Source organism: Phyllostomus hastatus, unplaced genomic scaffold (assembly GCF_019186645.2).
Source record: "Phyllostomus hastatus isolate PE091 unplaced genomic scaffold, TTU_PhHast_1.1 phas_contig_40, whole genome shotgun sequence".
NCBI classification, from domain to species: domain Eukaryota; kingdom Metazoa; phylum Chordata; class Mammalia; order Chiroptera; family Phyllostomidae; genus Phyllostomus; species Phyllostomus hastatus.
Genome location: NW_025333872.1, coordinates 6,839,600 through 6,857,417, shown reverse-complemented (window position 1 = coordinate 6,857,417; position 17,818 = coordinate 6,839,600). Strand labels below are relative to the sequence as shown.

At 52.3% G+C, this 17,818-nt stretch overlaps 2 protein-coding genes across 8 annotated transcripts in view; both read right to left on the bottom strand.

The window, feature by feature from the left end:
* Positions 1–3,486, bottom strand: part of PTK7 (protein tyrosine kinase 7 (inactive)) — a 60,322-nt gene extending 56,836 nt beyond the window's left edge. The window contains exon 1 of the mRNA XM_045844054.1: positions 3,229–3,486. Coding sequence (XP_045700010.1) covers positions 3,229–3,307 — 79 coding nt within the window. The 5' untranslated portion in view covers positions 3,308–3,486. The remainder of the gene's footprint in view (positions 1–3,228) is intronic.
* Positions 3,487–4,636: 1,150 nt separating this feature from the next.
* KLC4 (kinesin light chain 4) lies at positions 4,637–17,751 on the bottom strand. 7 transcript variants are annotated; one of them, XM_045842974.1, is made up of 16 exons: positions 17,640–17,751; positions 15,062–15,344; positions 13,892–14,122; positions 12,172–12,253; positions 11,333–11,543; positions 10,769–10,856; positions 8,928–9,029; positions 8,521–8,694; positions 8,101–8,200; positions 7,837–7,889; positions 7,559–7,629; positions 7,273–7,381; positions 6,561–6,701; positions 6,209–6,286; positions 5,781–5,844; positions 4,637–5,100 (listed from the first exon to the last, which is right to left on the bottom strand). In XM_045842974.1, the coding sequence occupies exons 2-16, from the start codon at positions 15,317–15,319 to the stop codon at positions 4,838–4,840; spliced, it is 2,025 nt and encodes a 674-aa protein (XP_045698930.1). In that variant the 5' UTR covers positions 15,320–15,344; positions 17,640–17,751; the 3' UTR covers positions 4,637–4,837. The 7 variants fall into 7 exon arrangements, with proteins under 7 accessions (XP_045698930.1, XP_045698934.1, XP_045698932.1 ...); XM_045842978.1 differs by lacking the exon at positions 17,640–17,751 and adding an exon at positions 17,144–17,306; XM_045842976.1 differs by lacking the exon at positions 17,640–17,751 and adding an exon at positions 17,152–17,277.
* Between the last annotated feature and the right edge of the window lie 67 nt (positions 17,752–17,818).

The following is a 17,818-nucleotide window of genomic DNA, read 5'->3' as shown; positions in this document are numbered from 1 at the left end:
CTAGAGGCTAGCTATTTAAAGATCCATTACAAATAAGATACTGGGCCTGGTCAAATAGCTCAGTTGGTTAGAGTAGCATCCTGATATGACAAGGTTGCAGGTTCAGTCCCTGGTCAGGGCACATACAAGAATCAACCAATGAAAGTGTAAATAAGTGGAATGACAAATCGATGTTTCTCTCTCTCTCAAATCAATAAATAAAGAAAGTTTTTAAAATAAGATACTGTGCTGAATTCTAAAGGGGGAGCCCTTCAATAAATTAAAACCCAACTGGGGCAAAAATATGGAAGACGTCCTAAGAGTCCAAAAGTTCTCAAGCATCCACTTTCTCTCAGGAGCAAGAGGACAGTTTGGGGGAGGACGTGGAGGTGAAGCTGGCCAAAAGAGAGATGGGGAGGCTGCCCGTGCCCGGGACCCGGCCAGAGAGGAAAAAGGGGGTCTGAGAAACCATGTGGGTTTTAGGCGATGGGAATGAGACTAGTTGGGCTGGAATGGAGGGTTCCAGTGGGTGAAAAATGTTTATTGTTGGGGGTGACCATAAAGATGAAAGGTATGTTGGAAGACACCACAGGAGAGGAAGAACAAGAAAGGAGCCCTTTATATATTTCATTACATTTAATCCTCAGCAGAACTCCAGGAAGTAAGTCCCTGTACAGAGGAGGCCAACTGTGAGGTCAAGAAATTGGCCACAGGGCCTGTCAGAGCTGGAGTTGCTGTTCTGCCAAACTCTTCATCTCCACGGCCTGAGCTCTTTCTACCACTCAGCCATGCGCAGAGATTACCCGTGCCTTCCCACTGTACTTCCCAACGTCCAAGAAAGCCCATCACTGATAAAAGCAATTCCTAAACCTGAATTACAGGCTGTAGAGCGTCGAGGAGTCTACAGAACAGCCTCACTCAGAACATGACAACTTCATTTCCCCAAAGACACAAAGAGCCTGGAGGAACGGTTGGGGTGGGGTGGGGGGGGGCGGGGAGGGGAGGGGTGTGCAGGAATGGGGAATGACCACAGCTGACCGATGGTGCAGCTGGAGCTCAGAATCCCAGGTTCAAACATCTAGTCTCTAATCCTCCCCCGCCATATAGTGGTAAGGGGGATCTCAAAGTTTGGAAAGTTACTCAACCATTAACAGCATCATTACCCAAACTTCAAAATGCTCTAATCCACAAACCTAGCCAGCCTAGGTCCCTTGGTCCCTTACTCCAACCTTATGAACAGCCGAGTCTCACTACAAGTCCAGTTAACTATGCAAACAAGATGGAAAAATCTACTGTAATCTATTTAAAAATCATTGCCCCCTGAAGTCATGCAGCCTGGGTGGACTGAGTCCCCAGATTTCACTAGAAGACAGCAGGCGCCTCAGCCTTGACTGAAATTGTTTGCAGCACATGGACAGGTTCCACACCAAGGCACATTTGGTGGGACTGATTTAAGGCTCTCATTAAAATGTTCCTTTGTTGAGCACAAGACATCTCCCCACCCCCAGAGGGGATCCCAGACCTCCGGTCCCAAACCCTCAGCCCGCCCTAAATTCCCCCACACACACACAGGAGACCCCTCCCAATCACCAGATTAACATCGATGAGCATTAGAGTCCTCTTCTCAAGGAAGGAATTTAGCATTTTTAAACAAGAGCCCTGTCTCCACTAGAATCTCCCCTTGACTCCAGAACTTCAAACATCAGCAGTGAAGGCAGCCATATCTGGCAACCCACACACCAAAACCCAAACAGCTGGCCGACCTAGGAAGCCTGCGAACACAGGCTGCTGGCCCATATGGCTGGGCCCCTGATCCTGGCTGCACAAAAAAAACTTCCATACTTCCTCTGGGAGCAGATGTGGGTTCTGCCAGGAGCAATAACCACCCTACACATCACAAGAAACATGGGGCAGCTCCAGAAACACCTCCTACAAATCCCTGGAGCCTGTTCTTACCTCTGGGTCCTTGGTTATAATTATCCCTCCTTTTACAACTAGAGGCGGGGGAGATGCTGATTCCATCAGCACCAAAACCCCTCAACAGCTGGCAGGCCAGGAAGATGTCAGGAAAGGCAATTCTCTACCCCCACCCTCCCCATGGCCACTCTTCCAAAGAGGAAAGTGATAAGCTAATACCCGGTCCCCTGAGCAGAGTTCCCCAGAGAGGGCTGCTGCCATAATCATCACCAAAGATTTTAGCGTTTTTTTTGGAGGGACAAAGGTGGGGGGGATATTTCCAGTCCAAGCTGTTGCGGGTAGCTTGGTGCTTTCCTGTAAAGCACTTCAACACCTTGGTGGTGACTCTCAGGTGTGAGGAAGACAGGAAATAAAGGCGGGAAGGGGGGAGGGGGAACATCGGGGTCCAGTCCTGTCCTAAAGATATGGACCACACCCTCATCAAAATGCTGAGGCCCTTAAAGAAAAGACAGAATGAACTCTTTTTGCCTTACTGTTCCATAGAAAGTGAGATTTGCTTTCCTCGGTGAGGAGACACAGGATGGAAAGCCAGGAAAAATCAGAACAAACCCCGTCCACACCTTTGCAGGCCGGCCATGCCCGATTTTGGCAGCGGCCTTCACACATTAGTCACCGCGACAGCCTGGGACTCCGCTCCCCAGATTCAACCCTGGTTAGGAGTGGGATCCGGCCCAGGGACTCGAGTAAATGGGGCGGCCCCTAATTCTTCCCTTTTTCTGCCCTCGCCAGCAGGGACATCAGGGGTCCCAGCTTGGCCCCGGAACTTGGAGGGAAGCAGGGAGCGTCGGGCCGGCGTAGGTAACAAAGCTAGAGCGTCGCAGGTCGGTCCAGCATCCGGCCCCAGGCCAGCTTCCCTCACCTGGGTTGAGGCCGCCCGGGGACTCCATCTCCCCCACCGACAGTCACTTCACTGCGTCTCCCCACAAGTAGGGGGATAGTCGTTTTCCTCCCCGAAAAAAACTCCCCACCAGGGCTCGTGCGCCAGCAACTCCCGAACAAAACTCTCACTCAGGCCGGGAAAACTCTGTGGAAGCTGGAAAAGCGACTGTGATCGCGAGCGTGGGTGGCAGAGGGTGCCCGACCGACAGACCGAGTCCGCTGGGGACTTGGCCACCTCCCAACCGCCGGAACCTTGCACCCGCCGTCAGGCTCTCCACCACTCCAGTGTATCTTCTCCGCTCCAGCCTCCCAAACCCACTTCCCGGGTGACCTCTTGTGCCAGCGGGGTCCCGCGCTCCCCGAGCTTCGCTCCCCCAGCTCGCCGGTACTCACCGCCTAGCAGCGACAGCAGCAAGACGCTAAGCAGGGGCAGCCGGTGGGGGCTGCTCGAGGCTCTCCGCGTACCTCTCATCACTGCGGGCTCGGGGAAGGCGGCGGGCGGGAGCACGGCGGACGCGCAGACTGCGCTCCGCGGCTGGCCCAGAAGGCCGAGCACACCGGAGCGCGAGTGCCCCTGCAGCAGCCGGAGCCCGAGGCGTCCCTAGCCGGAGCCGCGCGCGCTCGGTACCTCCGAGTACTCGCGCGCCGCCGCCGCCGCCAAGCCCCGCCCCACGACGCCCCCTCCCCGCCTGCCGCTGCGCGGCGCCCCGCCCCTCGGCGCCCCCTCCCCGCCGGAGCAGGGAGGAGCTAGAAGTTGGGGGAGGGGTCTGCAGATGGATCCGGGACTAAGGGAGGCCCCAGGGAGTTCGGGTGACCTGAGCGAGATAGAAGGAGGTAGGCTGAGCCTACCGCTTAATCTTCAGGGACTCAAGGAAACAAAAATGACTTTTGTGATTCCTTGGCCCCTGGGGATGATGGTCAGTTCTGGGCCTTCCTGAGGACTCTGACCAACAATTTCCCCAAGGTCTCTGGGTGGGAGGGGACTTTGCAACCTGAAATCCTGAGGGAGACTAGAACAGAAGGCTGTGTTCGGTGTCCCCCAAGCAAGGTAACCTGGAGATACTGTGTAGCCCCAGGAGAGATGTGGCCCGGAGAAGTGAGGGACCAGTGCATGGCTGGGGTCTGGTTTGGGTCTAGACCAATCTGAACCCAGACGTACAAAAGGACTGGGCTGGGAACACCGGGCTGAGGGCTGTTAAACTGACAAATGCATCCCAAGTCCATCTCCAGGCAGTCTGGGCTGTGTCAGGGCATGGCCAAGTCTCCAGCTGCGGGGAGGCCCAGCACAGCCCTTGCTCCAGGCACCCCCACCCCCAGCGCCACCACCCCCACATTCTTTCTTTGTTGTGAAAGCAGCAAGGGGTGTAGGAGGCGGGTCAGGAGGAGTCAAGCTTTAGAAGATGGGCCCCAGCTGCTGCTCAGGCCTCCAGGATATGCTGAGAGGGGATGGATCCTGCTTAGACCTCCCTTCCCGCAAGCAGCTGGGAGGAGGAGGGGCAGCCACAGAGGGCCTCAGCCCCGGGAGCAGTGGCGCCAGGACTCCAGGGTCCTGCCACATGGCCACCACATGTCCCTCACAACCCAGTCCACAGCACCTTCTTGGGTTGTGGGCCTCCTCCCCCATCCTCCAGATGCCCTCCTGCAGGCCCTGCTGGAGAGGATACAAACAGGGTAAGGAAAAGAGAGATCCAAGAATCAGCACTCCTTCTGTTGCCGCATCCATCACTGCCCCCCACCCTTCTGTGAAGGGCCCCCATAAAGCCCTTGCTTCCTACCATCTTCAAGCAGGACTCAGGTGGCAGAATGGTTACCTGATTCTTTTATTTAAGAAAAGTGAAATACATGGACCTGAAGTGAGGCAGCAGAGGGAACAAGAGAGGCCTGGGCAAGGCATCTTGCTTGGCCAGCCCTGAACCGTCTGACAGAAGAGCCAGCAGCAGGCTGCATCTCTGATGTGCATGCCTGCTCCTCACCCACCCTGGGACCCTCAGAGCTGGCTACTCTAGAGGACTACAGGGTGGGGAGAGGATGTCCTGAGGGTTCTTCTTGAGGGGGATTCCTGAGGAGGAAGCTGAGACCCTAAGGGCAGCAGCAATCTTCTTGTTAACTGCTCCCCCTTCATTGTCCCACTGTGGATTTGGAAGAGCCAGGAGCAGTAGGGAATGCTGTGAGGGCTGTGGAGGAACCCAGCAGACCTGGAGGGTGGTGTGAATGTCAGCTTCTTGAAGAGAGGTCCATAGTGCTGGCGCTGAGGCCTCGGGAGACCTGAAACAAAAAATGTATGCCATCAGCTCAGGGACCTCAGCCTCCTGAAGACTGTCCCCTGGAGTCTGTCCACCTCGTGGCTGCAGTCTTATCTCTGGATCTGGGATGGAGCCTGTAACCTCAACCTCAGCTCTGAGGCTTTGTTAGGATTTTCCAGAAACCCACAGCCTGGTGGAGAAAATACCCAGAGGAGCCACATGAATATTGCATATAGTTTGAATGTGTTGGTACAAGTGATCATGTCCCATAAAAGTGTCATTACTGTTTTTTCAAATGGAGATGATTGAGTACTTTTCTTCTTCTCTTCTTCTTGACTACTGACTACTCAGTCCCCAAGGCAAGGTGTACAGCAGCTACATGAGGAAGCTCAATAACAATCCCAAAATCTTTCTTGAATTATTTGTAATTCCCAAGTACCAGTTCAGAGAACATCAGTTCCTGTTATCCTCCTGATTAATTCATTGGCTACTACCTCTGGCCTGAAACTGTCCCTTTCTAGTCACCATCACCACCACCACCACCACCACCACCGATCTGGCTGCCTGGTTCCGTCTGACAACCCCAGTTCCCTAGCTCCCATCTGCAAGATTGCTCTCCTTTCTCCCCGGACTCTGCTGGGCTTGCCCTGCAGCTGTCCGCTCTTTCCCACCCACCCAAAGGCTCACCAGTACCACTCTCACCTGAAAGGGTGCTGCATTGGGCTGGTTCAGGTAGTTTAAGGAGGCTGCCCGCTTCATGTTGCTGCTACAATGGAAAAGAAAGAATTGAGGCTTCCTTTCTTTCTCTTGAGTGTCACTAAAACTGTGGGCCCGCCACACAAAATCAAGCCCCCGCCTCCCCGCCACCCCGCTTCCCTATGTACACACATTCTCCTATCTTCATATCCTCAGGTATCTTTACCCCATCCTGGGGCACCCGTTTTTCCTGAACTCTTTCTTCACAGCCACCCACCCCATTGACCTCCTCCAAGATTCCCTCCAAGACACCTCTCCTCCAGAGGTGAGGGGCCAAGAGGACTTGGAGACAGGGCTTCCTTGTCTGCTTTGCCGTATCTCAGTCTCACAGTATACCTGGAGGACCGAGGTTCGGTTCCCTGGAGCTTCCTCACCAGGAGTTCACTGCTTCTACGAAGTACATCCCGGATCTTGCCCAGAGAGCCACTCCTTTGCAGGGTCCCACTACCATCCTGGTGGGGAGACATGGGAAACAGAAGCTAAGGGGATTCCATGCAGACTGGCTTCTGAATCTACTCCTGCCGTTAGTCCTGTACACATCTCCTCTCTCCTAAAAGCCCACTGACTGAAGGCCAGAGTCCTATCACAGAGATGCCTCTGAGGGGGAGGGGCTAACTGGACTACAGTGGGGACACGTTCTCATACTCCTCATGGACAGGGTCAGAGCCTCTCGCTGCTACCAGCAGGAGCGGGCACGAGAGATCAAGGGGCAACAGTCAGACTTACCCCTGACCACTCCACAAACACAGAAGCATCTTCACCTCTCTCAAATTTCACGCTGCTCCCAGGACCCTCCTGGGAGGTCCTTCCACTGTCACTCTCCCCAAGCAGCTCGGCCACCTTGGTCTGGCTGATAGGGTCAGTGCCCTGAAAAGAAAAGGAAGAACCTAGGACTTCCCACTCCTTAACTCCTCAGGATGGGGCTTTCAAACCTTTTATCACCACCGGCCACAGGCAAGCAGACATTTTTCCTTGCGATGTCCCAGGACACACATGCGGAACTGCACCTGCCTTTCCTATTTGCAGTGTATTCCTACACATAGATGCATAGGTATTTGCAGCCATGGCCCACACTGAACTGATTTCACGACCCACTACTGAGCTAACACCTGCAATTTGAGAAACTCTGACATTGGCTCACCTCAACCATCACCCCCTCATCCACACCACCCTTGTCCCTCGTTAATAGATTCTTCAAATGATGAAAAGGCAGGGCTTCCCTTTTAATATCCCATTCAGTGAAGTGAACCTTGAACTCGGAGTCCTGACCACAGAGGGCAGGTGGGGGTTAAGAACACACTTTAAAAAACAACCACAAGGATGTCTCATCTTCCTCCCCAGGTCTCCCTCTTCAGTCCTTCCTCTTATTCTTCAGAGACTCAGAAGAAGCCCCAGGGGGCCCTACCCTCCTGACTCCCGTCCCCTGCAAGTCTCCAACCTGTCTCCAGGAGCGCAGGGCACATTCCTCCAGGGTCTCAGCCGCCTCCAACTTCCCCTGACGCCTGTACAGAGCTCCGAGGTTTCTCAGAGTGGTATTCACTGTGGGGCTGTGGAGGTGGTGAGACGAGGGAAGGAAGTCAGAATGGGTTCAAAAAGGAAAGAGAGGAAGGGAGCAGAGCTAAGGCCAAGGAAAAGGGAAAGGGAAGAACGGGAAAGGTCCAGGGGGCCGGGATCAGGGCTTGAATGGAGGGTATCAGAGGCCGAGCTACCTCACTGAAGCCTACCTGCTCACTTTGCAGGCCTTGTACCAGCCTCCGTACTCAGCGTAGGGTGTGCCACCCTCACGGTGCCGGGTCTGCAGGAGAACAGAAGTTGGGGGAAGCAGAGGTGTGAGTACAGAGATGCTGGAGTGCAAGCTGGGCCAGGGTACGGGCTGGGATGGGGAAGGCACTGTGCATCTGGGGCTGGGGCTGAGTTGAGAAGTGAAGAACTGGGCTAGTGTAAGGAGTAAGATAGGAGCCCTGGTAGCCTCGGGCTCCCCGGGCTGGGCTCCCCGACTCACTTTGCTCATTTCCTCCCGCTCCTCTGCATGCATCCAGATGGGCTTGTGGTCATCTGGGGGTGAATCATGGGACGGGGTGGCAAGGTTAGAGAACTGAGCTGGACAGTATGGGGAAGCCAAGACCCAGAAGCCCCACAGGGCTGGAAGAAAGGAGTCTGGCTCCCCACCCCCAAACCACTATGGCCTAACCCCACCCACCCCACACTGTTTGGTCTGCATTTCTTTTTCTCCCTACAGGTCCCTTACCAAGCCCTCACCACTCACCATCCACAGACCCAAACTCCTGCACATGGGCTCGGGTCAGGATCTCCTTGTAGAGCGTCTCAGCCTCAGCATATTTGCCCTGTTTCAGGTAACAGGAAGCCTGGGAGCAGGAAGGCAAAAATCCAGGAGCAAGAGATGGAGACAAAATCTCAGCCAGGCTCAGGGATTTCCACTTCTTGGCCTCTTTATGACTTTCCCCAGAGATCCTCCTCACACCTCCTTTTCTAGCTGCAAGGTCAAGGGTGTTCCCACCCCATTCCCAAGAGGTTAGGGAACTTCTGGCTTCCCAGTGGAAAGAAGCAGGTTCCTCAGCCCTAAACACAGCCCCAGGGATGGGCACAAAGGTGATGGGATTAGTGCACCAGACTATAATGCTGTCCCTTCCCCTCCTTCCATCCCCTTTGTCCCTTCCTCCCTTACCAGGTTGTTCTTGGTCCGAGCTACATTGGGGTTGTCTGGCCCCAGCTGCCCCTCGTAGATGGCCAGTGCCCTCCGGTAATAGCATTCCACAGCCTCATACTTGCCCTGGTTTTGGCACAACAGGGCCAGGTTGTTCAGCTGCTTTGCCACATCTGGGTGATCAGTGCCCAGGACCTGAAGGGAAGCAAAGCAGCCATAGGTGGCTGTAAGTGCGTGTGTCCACCTAGGCACACGTGTGCGTGAGTGCACCTGCACCTGCAGGGAATAGGGGGAAGGGGATGGCGGAGAAGAAAATAAGGTGGAGACAGGGAGGTGAGAAACACAGTGAGGCAAGAGGGCAGACTGGAAGAGAGATGGCGGGAGAGGGATCACAGCGGTGGGCAAGAATGGGGAGAGGGTGTAGGCACCTTTTCTCGGATCTCCAGCGCCCGCTGGCACAGCGGCTCCGCCTCCTTGTATTTGCCCCTTTTGCCATAGAGCACAGCCAGATTGTTGAGTGTGGCGGCCACCTAAGAAGACAGGTCTGTCCCCTCAAATGCTGGTAATTTCAAGGACCTTGAGAATTGGAGGTTCTCCCCCACACTGTACAACCCCAAGAGAAAGGGACTCGGGCACCCTCGCCAGAGTCAGGGGAGGGGAATTGCTGAACTGGGTGGCTCTGAGGTTCTCCGTGGCAGCGGTATCGCCCTCTAGGGGCAGTTCTAGATATTTCTAAAGGTGTGTTTTGGTTTGGTTTGGTTTGGTTTGGTTGCCATGAAAATTGGGAGCACTACCACCTTTGGGGAGGCAAGGAAACTACAGATGTTCTGCACATGTGGGACAGCTGTGCCAACTTTTCGCTGTCGGCAAGACATTAAACACTGAATGTGAGCTTTGGCACTTGGTGGGATAAGATGAGCTACATCACCCCCACCTATCACGTCATAACACAGGGAACTATTTTACAGAGTTAGCTTATTTTCAGAAATATCTTATTTCTCATTTCCTCCACTTTGATAACCTATTGTTTACCTTAGCATGCTATCCCTACTTATTTCTCTAGCATACACAAATAAATCTGGTCTGTTGTTATTTATTCTAACACTGGATTTTAAACTCACATCCACCAATCCTTCTGCTCCATCATTTTTTAGTCCTTCTAATATAGAATGGTTTCCTTGCCCTGACTCAGTGGTTTGAATGCCAGCCTGTGAACCGACAGGTCACTTGTTCGATTCCCAGTCAGGGCACATGCCTGGGTTGCGAGCCAGGTCCCCAGGTTGGGGTGTGAGAGGCAACCAATCTATGTATCTCTTGCACATAGATGTTTTTCTCCCTCTCTTTCCCCGTTCCTTCCTTCCTCTCTAAAGCAAATTAAAAAGATTAAAAGAATGGTTTCCTGCCCTGGTTGGTATAGCTCAATAGATTGAGCATGGGCCTGCAAACCAAAGGGTCACTGGTTCAATTACCAGTCAGGGCACATGCCTGGGTTGTGGGCTAGTTCCCCAGTAGGGGGCACATGACAGGCAACCACACATTGATGTTTCTCTCCCTCTTTCTCCTCCCCCTTCCCTCTCTAAATAAACAAAATCTTTTTTTTTAAGATTTTATTTATTTATTTAGAGAGGGAAGGGAGGGGGAAAGAGAGAGAGAGAGAGAGAGAGAAACATCAATGTGCGGTTGCTGGGAGCTGTGGCCTGCAACCCAGGCATGTGCCCTGACTGGAAATCAAACCTGTGATGCTTTGGTTCGCAGCCCTCGCTCAATCCATTGAGCTATGCCAGGCAAGGCCAAAATAAATAAAATCTTAAAAAAAAAAAAAGAATGGTTTCCTGGTCTTACTCTTTCTAAATCTCAAGTTATTCATTATATATCAGACTACTATATTATGCCTTCTAATATAGTTATATTCACTACCACAACTGTTACGTTGTATTTTTACTTCATTGTAATGTATTGTGTATATTATTTTATTATAAGTTACATTCCTTGTTTCCCCTCTACATTAATACGGTATCATTCGACATTTTGGAACTTATATATGTAGATAGATTATATTACCTATGAATTAAGTGTCAGGAAAATACTCATCATAAGGAGCGACTTGGTTCTCAGGGTTGAGAACCAACAGAATCAGCAGATGGGGTCTGGAAGAAAGGAGTCCTCACACCTCCTTCCTGAGCAACCCCAGTGACTGGGCCGAGGGCAGCGGATGGGTGAGCTGGGAGAGGTCAAATGAGCATGGGGCAAGGAGGGCAAGGATACTGACAGCAGGGTGGTCCGGGCCTAGGGTGCTCTCCCGGATGCTGAGGGCGTCATTCAGCAGGTGGGCAGCTTCCTTGTATTTATTCTGGTCCCTGAACAAGGACAAAAGTGTCAAGAGGTTACCCTGAATTCTGCCTCCAAGCCACCCCCCTCCCTCCTTTCCTCTGGGATGAGTGAGACACAGTTAGGGACTGGGCCCACCATGAGGACACAAAGCCTGGTGTGTGTGAGCAATGAGAGGTTTCACACGCTCATACTGGACACAGAACTGTGCCATGTCAAGAGGAGGCCACAAGTTACTGGACACAAGAGACAGAGAGGAAAAGACCCTCTCCAGAAGAAAGACCAGAAAAGCAAAGAGCCTGAGAGATGAGTGTTCTCTGAGGTTAAGGGCTCAGGTATGAACAGAATGAGAGTTCCAGTACTGGAGAAAGCCCCCAAGTGGCATACACCAGGGAGGCGCAGCAGGGGGAAGAGGTACCCAGTGGAGAGAAGGAATGAGAGGCAAAGCTGGATCAAGGCAAGAATCTGGAGGCAGATTTGTGTCCAGAAGGAGGGCAGTACTCACCGATACACCAAAGCAAGGATGTTGAGCATGGTCGCAACATCTGGGTGGCCACGGCCAGATGTGCGCTCCAGGTCCTCAAGTGCCTGCTTACACAATGGCACAGCCACCTCATAGCGCCCCTGGGCTGCATACTGGATCACCAAGTTGTGCAGAGTCCGTAATCTTGCTGGGATCTCATATCCAGTATTCTGGGTGCTCTGGCCACGGGACACTAAACCGTCCCAGAAAAGAAACAGGAGACCTCGTGAGGGGACTCCTCCTCTCTCCTTCGCTGCCTGCCCTCCCCAGCCACGCTCCATGTCTTATTCCATGCCTGCACCTGTCCCCATCAGGCTCTCTCTCTGAAGACCTGTGTCAACTGCTATTCTTTTGCCCATTCTCTTGAACCTGTGCTCATCACAGTCCCATTTGTTCACCCAGTAAGTCATTCACTCTACAAACATTTACTAAATAAGCATGAGCCAGCGGCTGTGCCAGAGATACAAAGACAAGAAAAACCTGGTTCTTTCCCTTGAGGAGCTCATGTTCTTCCACTCCAGGGTCACTCTCCCACTCAACTGTGAACTCCTTACTGGCAAGACTGTCATTCTCATCTCAGTATCCCTAGTGCCCAGCACAGTACCTGGCACACATTAAGTATGTAATAAATGTTGATGAATAAGAAATAATGGGGAGGCTGAGAAAATCAAAGTACTGGCCCAGTCTCTGCCCATCTCCAGAGGAAGTAGAGAACTTATTTCTGGACGGTGAGCACCCTGTATACTCGGCGAGGGACTGGGGAACAACTGGACCAGGCTCCTGCTGCCCCCTCCACCCTCCCACTCCAGAGACAGACTCACGGCCATTGCTTTGGTCTTCTTCCTCCTCGTTGGGGAAGAGGTCATCCAGGGAATCCTTGGTGGCATCACCCTCCTTCTCCTCCTAGAAAAAAATCAGCAGCACATATGGGCCAGCACATCCCCAGTAACCTCTCAGAGCCCCTGCGAATCACGCAATCCCTGACAGGTGGGCCCAAGAAAAGGACCTTGTTCATGTCCCCGCCCCCAGGAAGGCCAGCATTTGCCTTGCCAACCTCAGGCCTCTCGTTTGCAAATCTCGTAACTTTCCCTTCCCTTACTTCAGAGGTTCCTTCCTAAGCACCTCCTTCTCCAGCCTCCACCTCTCACCCCCTCCACTCATAATTACAGTCCTGTGTGTTTATGTTGATTATATGTCTGTCTTGTCTCTCCTGAGGGCAGGGGGTGTGTCTGATCTTACTGACACGTACCCCAAGTGTCTACCTCAGCCTTGTGCCCGTCATCTGCCACAGCTTATGCAGGATTAGTGCCCAACCCACCTGTCCAACCTGCTTCCACACTGGGCAAATTTGCTGTGTCCACCAGGCATCGCAGCCCTGCACAAATACCTCCAGCCCTCCCGCCCAGCTTTGCCAACGTGTCCCATGCACTTCGCCCCACTTTCCCTAGAACAGACCAGCTTTCTGGCCCTGGAGCCTCCTCAGTGCCAGCCCCTTCCCCCAGTATAGAAAGCCCCTTCCTCTCCCTCATCATCCATTAAACTCCATGCCAACTCCTAACCATTTAAATTTTTTAAAAATCCAGTCTAGCCCTGGCTGGCGTAGCTCAGTGGATTGAGCGCAGGCCTGTGAACCAAAGGGTCTTGGTTCAATTCCCAGGCTAGGGCACATGTCTGGATTGCAGGCTGGGTGCCCAGTAGGAGGTGTGCAAGAGGCAACCACACATTGATGTTTCCCTCCCTTCCTTCCTTCCCTATCCTCCAAAAATAAATAAATAAAGTATTTTTTTAAATTTTAATAAAAACTTTCAAAAAAATCCAATCTAAAGCTTACCATCCCCACACCCTGCCCACCTCCTGCCTCTTTCTCAGACCACCCCAGCCTCCAGGGGCCTATCCCTGTGGACCCGCTCCCCCACCCGCACTGACCGAACCATGCACCCAGCACTGAGCACCTGGGCTTCGTGTTATCACACAGGCGTTCTCATGTGTGACTCTTGTCCTTACAGCCACATTACAAGCTCAAAAACGCAGGAAACTCTCTTTTACAGTTCTTTACGTGTCCCCTACACACACCTTTTTGAACTGCTTAAGGCATAAAGATATACAAATGCCTGTTGAGTGAGGGTTCATTTTACACATTTTAAGAGCAAATTTTAGGACAGTCTTGCTCAACTGTATTATGCTTTCCCTAATTCTCACACTTAGGATTCTGGGTTGGAATTGTCCGTGTGCTTATCTGTCTCCCCCACACAAACCTGTAATCATGAGGGCAGAAACTCTATTTGCCTTGTTTACTGTTGCATCCCTGGTGGAGTGCACAGTGCCTGGCATATGGAATAGTCTTTTAGTTAAATGGTGATTGAGTGAGTAAATATTCTTTCCCCATTGCTGTCATCTGGAGTTGGGGTCAGGACCTGAAGTCTGCTACGTGGAGCAGGCTGGGCAGTGTTGCTGTCCCCTGCAGATGATGGAGCAATTGTCCCACATCTGTGATGACTCCCAATTACCCATCCCCCATGCAGCCTCGCCTGTAATGCTTACTGTGGCATGCCCATCCTCGTCATACTGCCGTAGCTGCCCCAGGAACTCCAGGTGCTTCTTTTCCTCCTCCAATTGGGCCACAGCCTGCTCACTGCGCTGGAGCCGCTGCTGGGTACCTGCCAGCTCATCCCGGAGCCACTGGTTCTCCTGGCACAGCCGCCGTACCTGAGCCCGCAGCTTCTGTTTCTCTGACTCCACTGTGCTCAGGTGACTGGCCAAAGCCAGCATCACCTAGGTGGGCACATCCTGTGAGCACCAGACTCTGGCTAGGAGTGTTCAGGAATGGCAGGAGGGAAGCCTACTGGGAGGTGGCAAGACTAGCAGGAGCCAGGAAATGGGGTTGGGGAGCAATGGTTCTGCTTTCAAAATACACCCTGAATCCAATTTCTCACCGCCTCCATAGTCACCCCTGGGCCAAGCCACCATCAGCTCCTACCTGGATTACTACAATAGCCTCCTCACTGGCCTCTCTGTTTCTGCCCTTGTTCCTTAGAATCTATCCTCAACCCAGCAGCCAGATGACCTTTTTTAAAATGTTAAGTTAGAACATATCATTCCTCTCCTCTGTCCACATAACCTGTCCCCCTCTCCCCAACCCCATGACCTCTTGAACTTCATTTTCTATTTTGTTTCCCCTCATTCATGCTACTGCAGCCACAATGGCCTCTTATTGAACTCATTGAGAAAACTCTGGTTCAAGGCCTTTGCACTTGCTGTTCACTATGCTTAGGATGCTCTTCCCCCATTTACTGCATGACTCAATTCCTGATCTTCAAACCTTTGCTCAAATGTCACCATTTCAGTGAAGCCTTTTTGGACCACCCTGTATAAAGTCACAGGTTCTCTCCATACTCCCTAATCCCCTTCCCTGCTTTATTTTTCTCTTTTTATCCTTAGCAATTATCACTCTGGCATACTGAATCATTTACTTATTTATTGTGTACTATCTGCTTCCCCCAGACAGAATGTAAGCTCTAAGATGGCAAGTGTTGTGTTCAGTGATATGTCTCCAGAGCCCAGAGGAATAGTGCCTCACACATAGTAGGGGCTTAATACATATTTACTGAATGAATGTAAGAATCTAGGACAAGGGGATCCCAAGGGACCTCAAACCTCCAATAAGAAAACTGCTCCTCCATGGGCCATCTGGCCCCACCTCCTCCCTCTCACCTGGGCCTCGCTCAGCCCCAGCTCAATGTTTTCCATAGAATGGCGTAGCTGCCGAGCCTTCTCATGCACCAGCCCTTCTTCATGGCCTCCTTGCTGCAGACACTCAATGGTCTGGGACAGGCTTTGTAGTACAGCCTGGTGTTCGCTGTGTAGGGCTTCCAGCCCTTGGCTCACCAGCCGAGTACGTCCCAGGATCTCCTCCTGGCTGAGCCGGTGCCCTGCAGGTTCATCCCGCTGCCCCAACACCAGGCCCGACATCCTGGACTGGAAAACCTTGCCTGGGCTAGGGAGAAAAAACACAGCTCAGGTGAGGTAAAGATAAGAAAAAGAGGCTGAGGTAAGGGGGTGGTGGGATCCAAGTTAACAGATGAATATGGGCAACCCTGTGGTTTAATCAGAGAGAGCAACCAGTACAGAGGGACCCTACAATACTAAAAACACAAAGCTTAAGGTTGCGGGAAAGAGAGAGAGAGAGAAAATTATTTAAATGAAAAAAGAAAGAAAGAAAGAATAGACCTCTGACTGGTGTGGCTCGGTGGATTGAGCACCAGCCTGCAAACCAAAAGGTCACTGGTTTGATTCCAAGTCAGGGCACATGCCTGGGTTTCAGGCCAGGTCCCCAGTTGGGGGCATGAGAGAGGCAACCAATGGATATTTTTTTCTCTTGCTCGTCAAGGTTTCTCTACGATTCTTTCTCCTTCCCTTCCCCTCTCTCTGAAAATAAATAAATAAAATCTTTAAAAAAGGAAAAAAGAATAGAGAAGGAACAAAGGTCTTGAGAACTAGCAGGGAGATTTAGAACTTAGGACCAAAACAGAAGAGGAGTTGGAGAGAGTTTGGGTTAGGAAAAGGAATCAAGGGAGCCCTAACTGGTGTGTCTTGGTTGGGTGTCATCCTGCAGAGCGAAGGGTAGATTCCCACTCAGGGCCCATGCCTGGGTTATAGGTTCTTCCCAGGTCAGAGCACGTATGAAAGGCAACCAAGAGAACGTTTCTTGCCCTCTCTTTCTCCCTCCCTTCCCCTTTCTCTAAAAATAAATAAAATCTTTTTTAAAAAAGGAATCAGGAGCCCTAGCTGGTGTGGCTTAGTGGATTGAGTGCCAGCCTGTGAACCAAAGGGTCACCAGTTCGATTCCCAGTCAGGGCACATGCCTGAGTTGTGGGCCAGGTCCCCAGTTGGGGGTGTGTGAGAGGCAATCACACATTGATGTTTCTCTCCCTCTCTGTCTCCCTCCTTTCCACTCTCTCTAAAAATAAAAAAGTTTTTTTTAAAAAAGGAATCAGGAGATGAGAGACGAGCACTACAAGAAACACGGAAAGTGTTTGGTGACAGTTACAAAGGATACAGATTTAAAGCAGACAACAGATATGTAGAAAATGGTGCAGAGGTTTTGCAAAAAGGGAAGGAATGTTTCAAAGTTAAATCAGGGAAAAGAGAGGAAAGAAGAAAATAGGAGCCTTCATTGCAGGACCCAGATGAGAGGACCCAAAAGGCTCAAGGTCTTCAGACTGCTTCAGCCACGGAGCTAAGAGCAGCCATCTGATCACCTCTCTCTCTTTCCCCACAAGCTTTCAACCCATATTCCCCCCGACCGCCCCCCACCTCGAGGTCTCAGGCTGTCTTCCTATATCCTCAAAAGGGCCTTGTTTCTCATCTTTGAAGTCCTCTTACCTGTTTACAGAGCACAGCCCTTGGCTGTGGCACTCAGGCCAGAGCCGGAAAGAAACTGTTGAGCAGCCAGGGACTCAAAAGGAGCTTCCCTGCCCAGAGTCCAGAAGTCCAGCATTCCCACCCCTTCCCTCACCACTTCACAGACACCCAGAAGACCTGGCACAGAGCCCCACCCAGAATAAACACCCTCCCTCCCCCAGCCGGCCCACAAGTCTTCAAAGACAACCAGTGTCTCTCCTCTTTCTCCAGGCCAACCTCTCGCCCCAAGCCTGGGGAGCTATTTTCTCCCAAAAAGGGAGTGAGACTTGATCTGGAACCTGCGGCAAGGGGCGTGTCTGGCTAAGAGTAAAGAGGGAGACCTGGTCACTCCTGGCTCAGGCACTTCCACGGCTTTGTCTCTGTTATAATCACCGACTAACAGGCTCTGAGAGAGTCAGCTTAGAGTGCCTCCCAGATGCCTGATGATGCAGGAAAGAATGGCAGGTCTGCTGAGCCGCTGCAGAGTCACAGGGAAACGCGGCACCGGGAGGTAGTCTCGCGGGCCTTGGAATGCGGTTGAGCAGTGCCCCAAACCATTGACCTGCCCTGAGGCCCTGGGTGGGGATAGTGAGATGGGCGGGGACGTTGGGGAGGAGGTACAGGTGGAAGACAGAAGTACGCGTCACGGGTGAGGACTCAGTGGCCCCACAATCCCGAGGTCATTGAGACAGTTGGTAGGGCAGGGGGCGGGGCAGGCCGACTGCTCTGTCTGGACACCGAGGGGCGGGAAGAATAGTGGGGGGCGGAGTTTTTTAGTCTTGAGTTGTGTGAGGTCATTCGGCGAGGGTTTATTCATCTGTCCAAAATTGCGGGAATAAGAATTAGCGGGACCTCGACCCTCAGCCCCAGATGCATCTCAAAGACTCACCTGCCGTCGGTCGACCTGCTTGCTGCGCTTGCCGGTACTGCCCCTTTAAATGCATCATGGCTACCGCTCGAGGCAATTGTTTTGACGGGTCCGAGGGGCGGGGGCCTGCTCCGCAGTCACGCGACCTAAAAGCCGCCAGAGGATTGGTTCTGACCACGCGCAGCAGAAAAGGGGGTGTG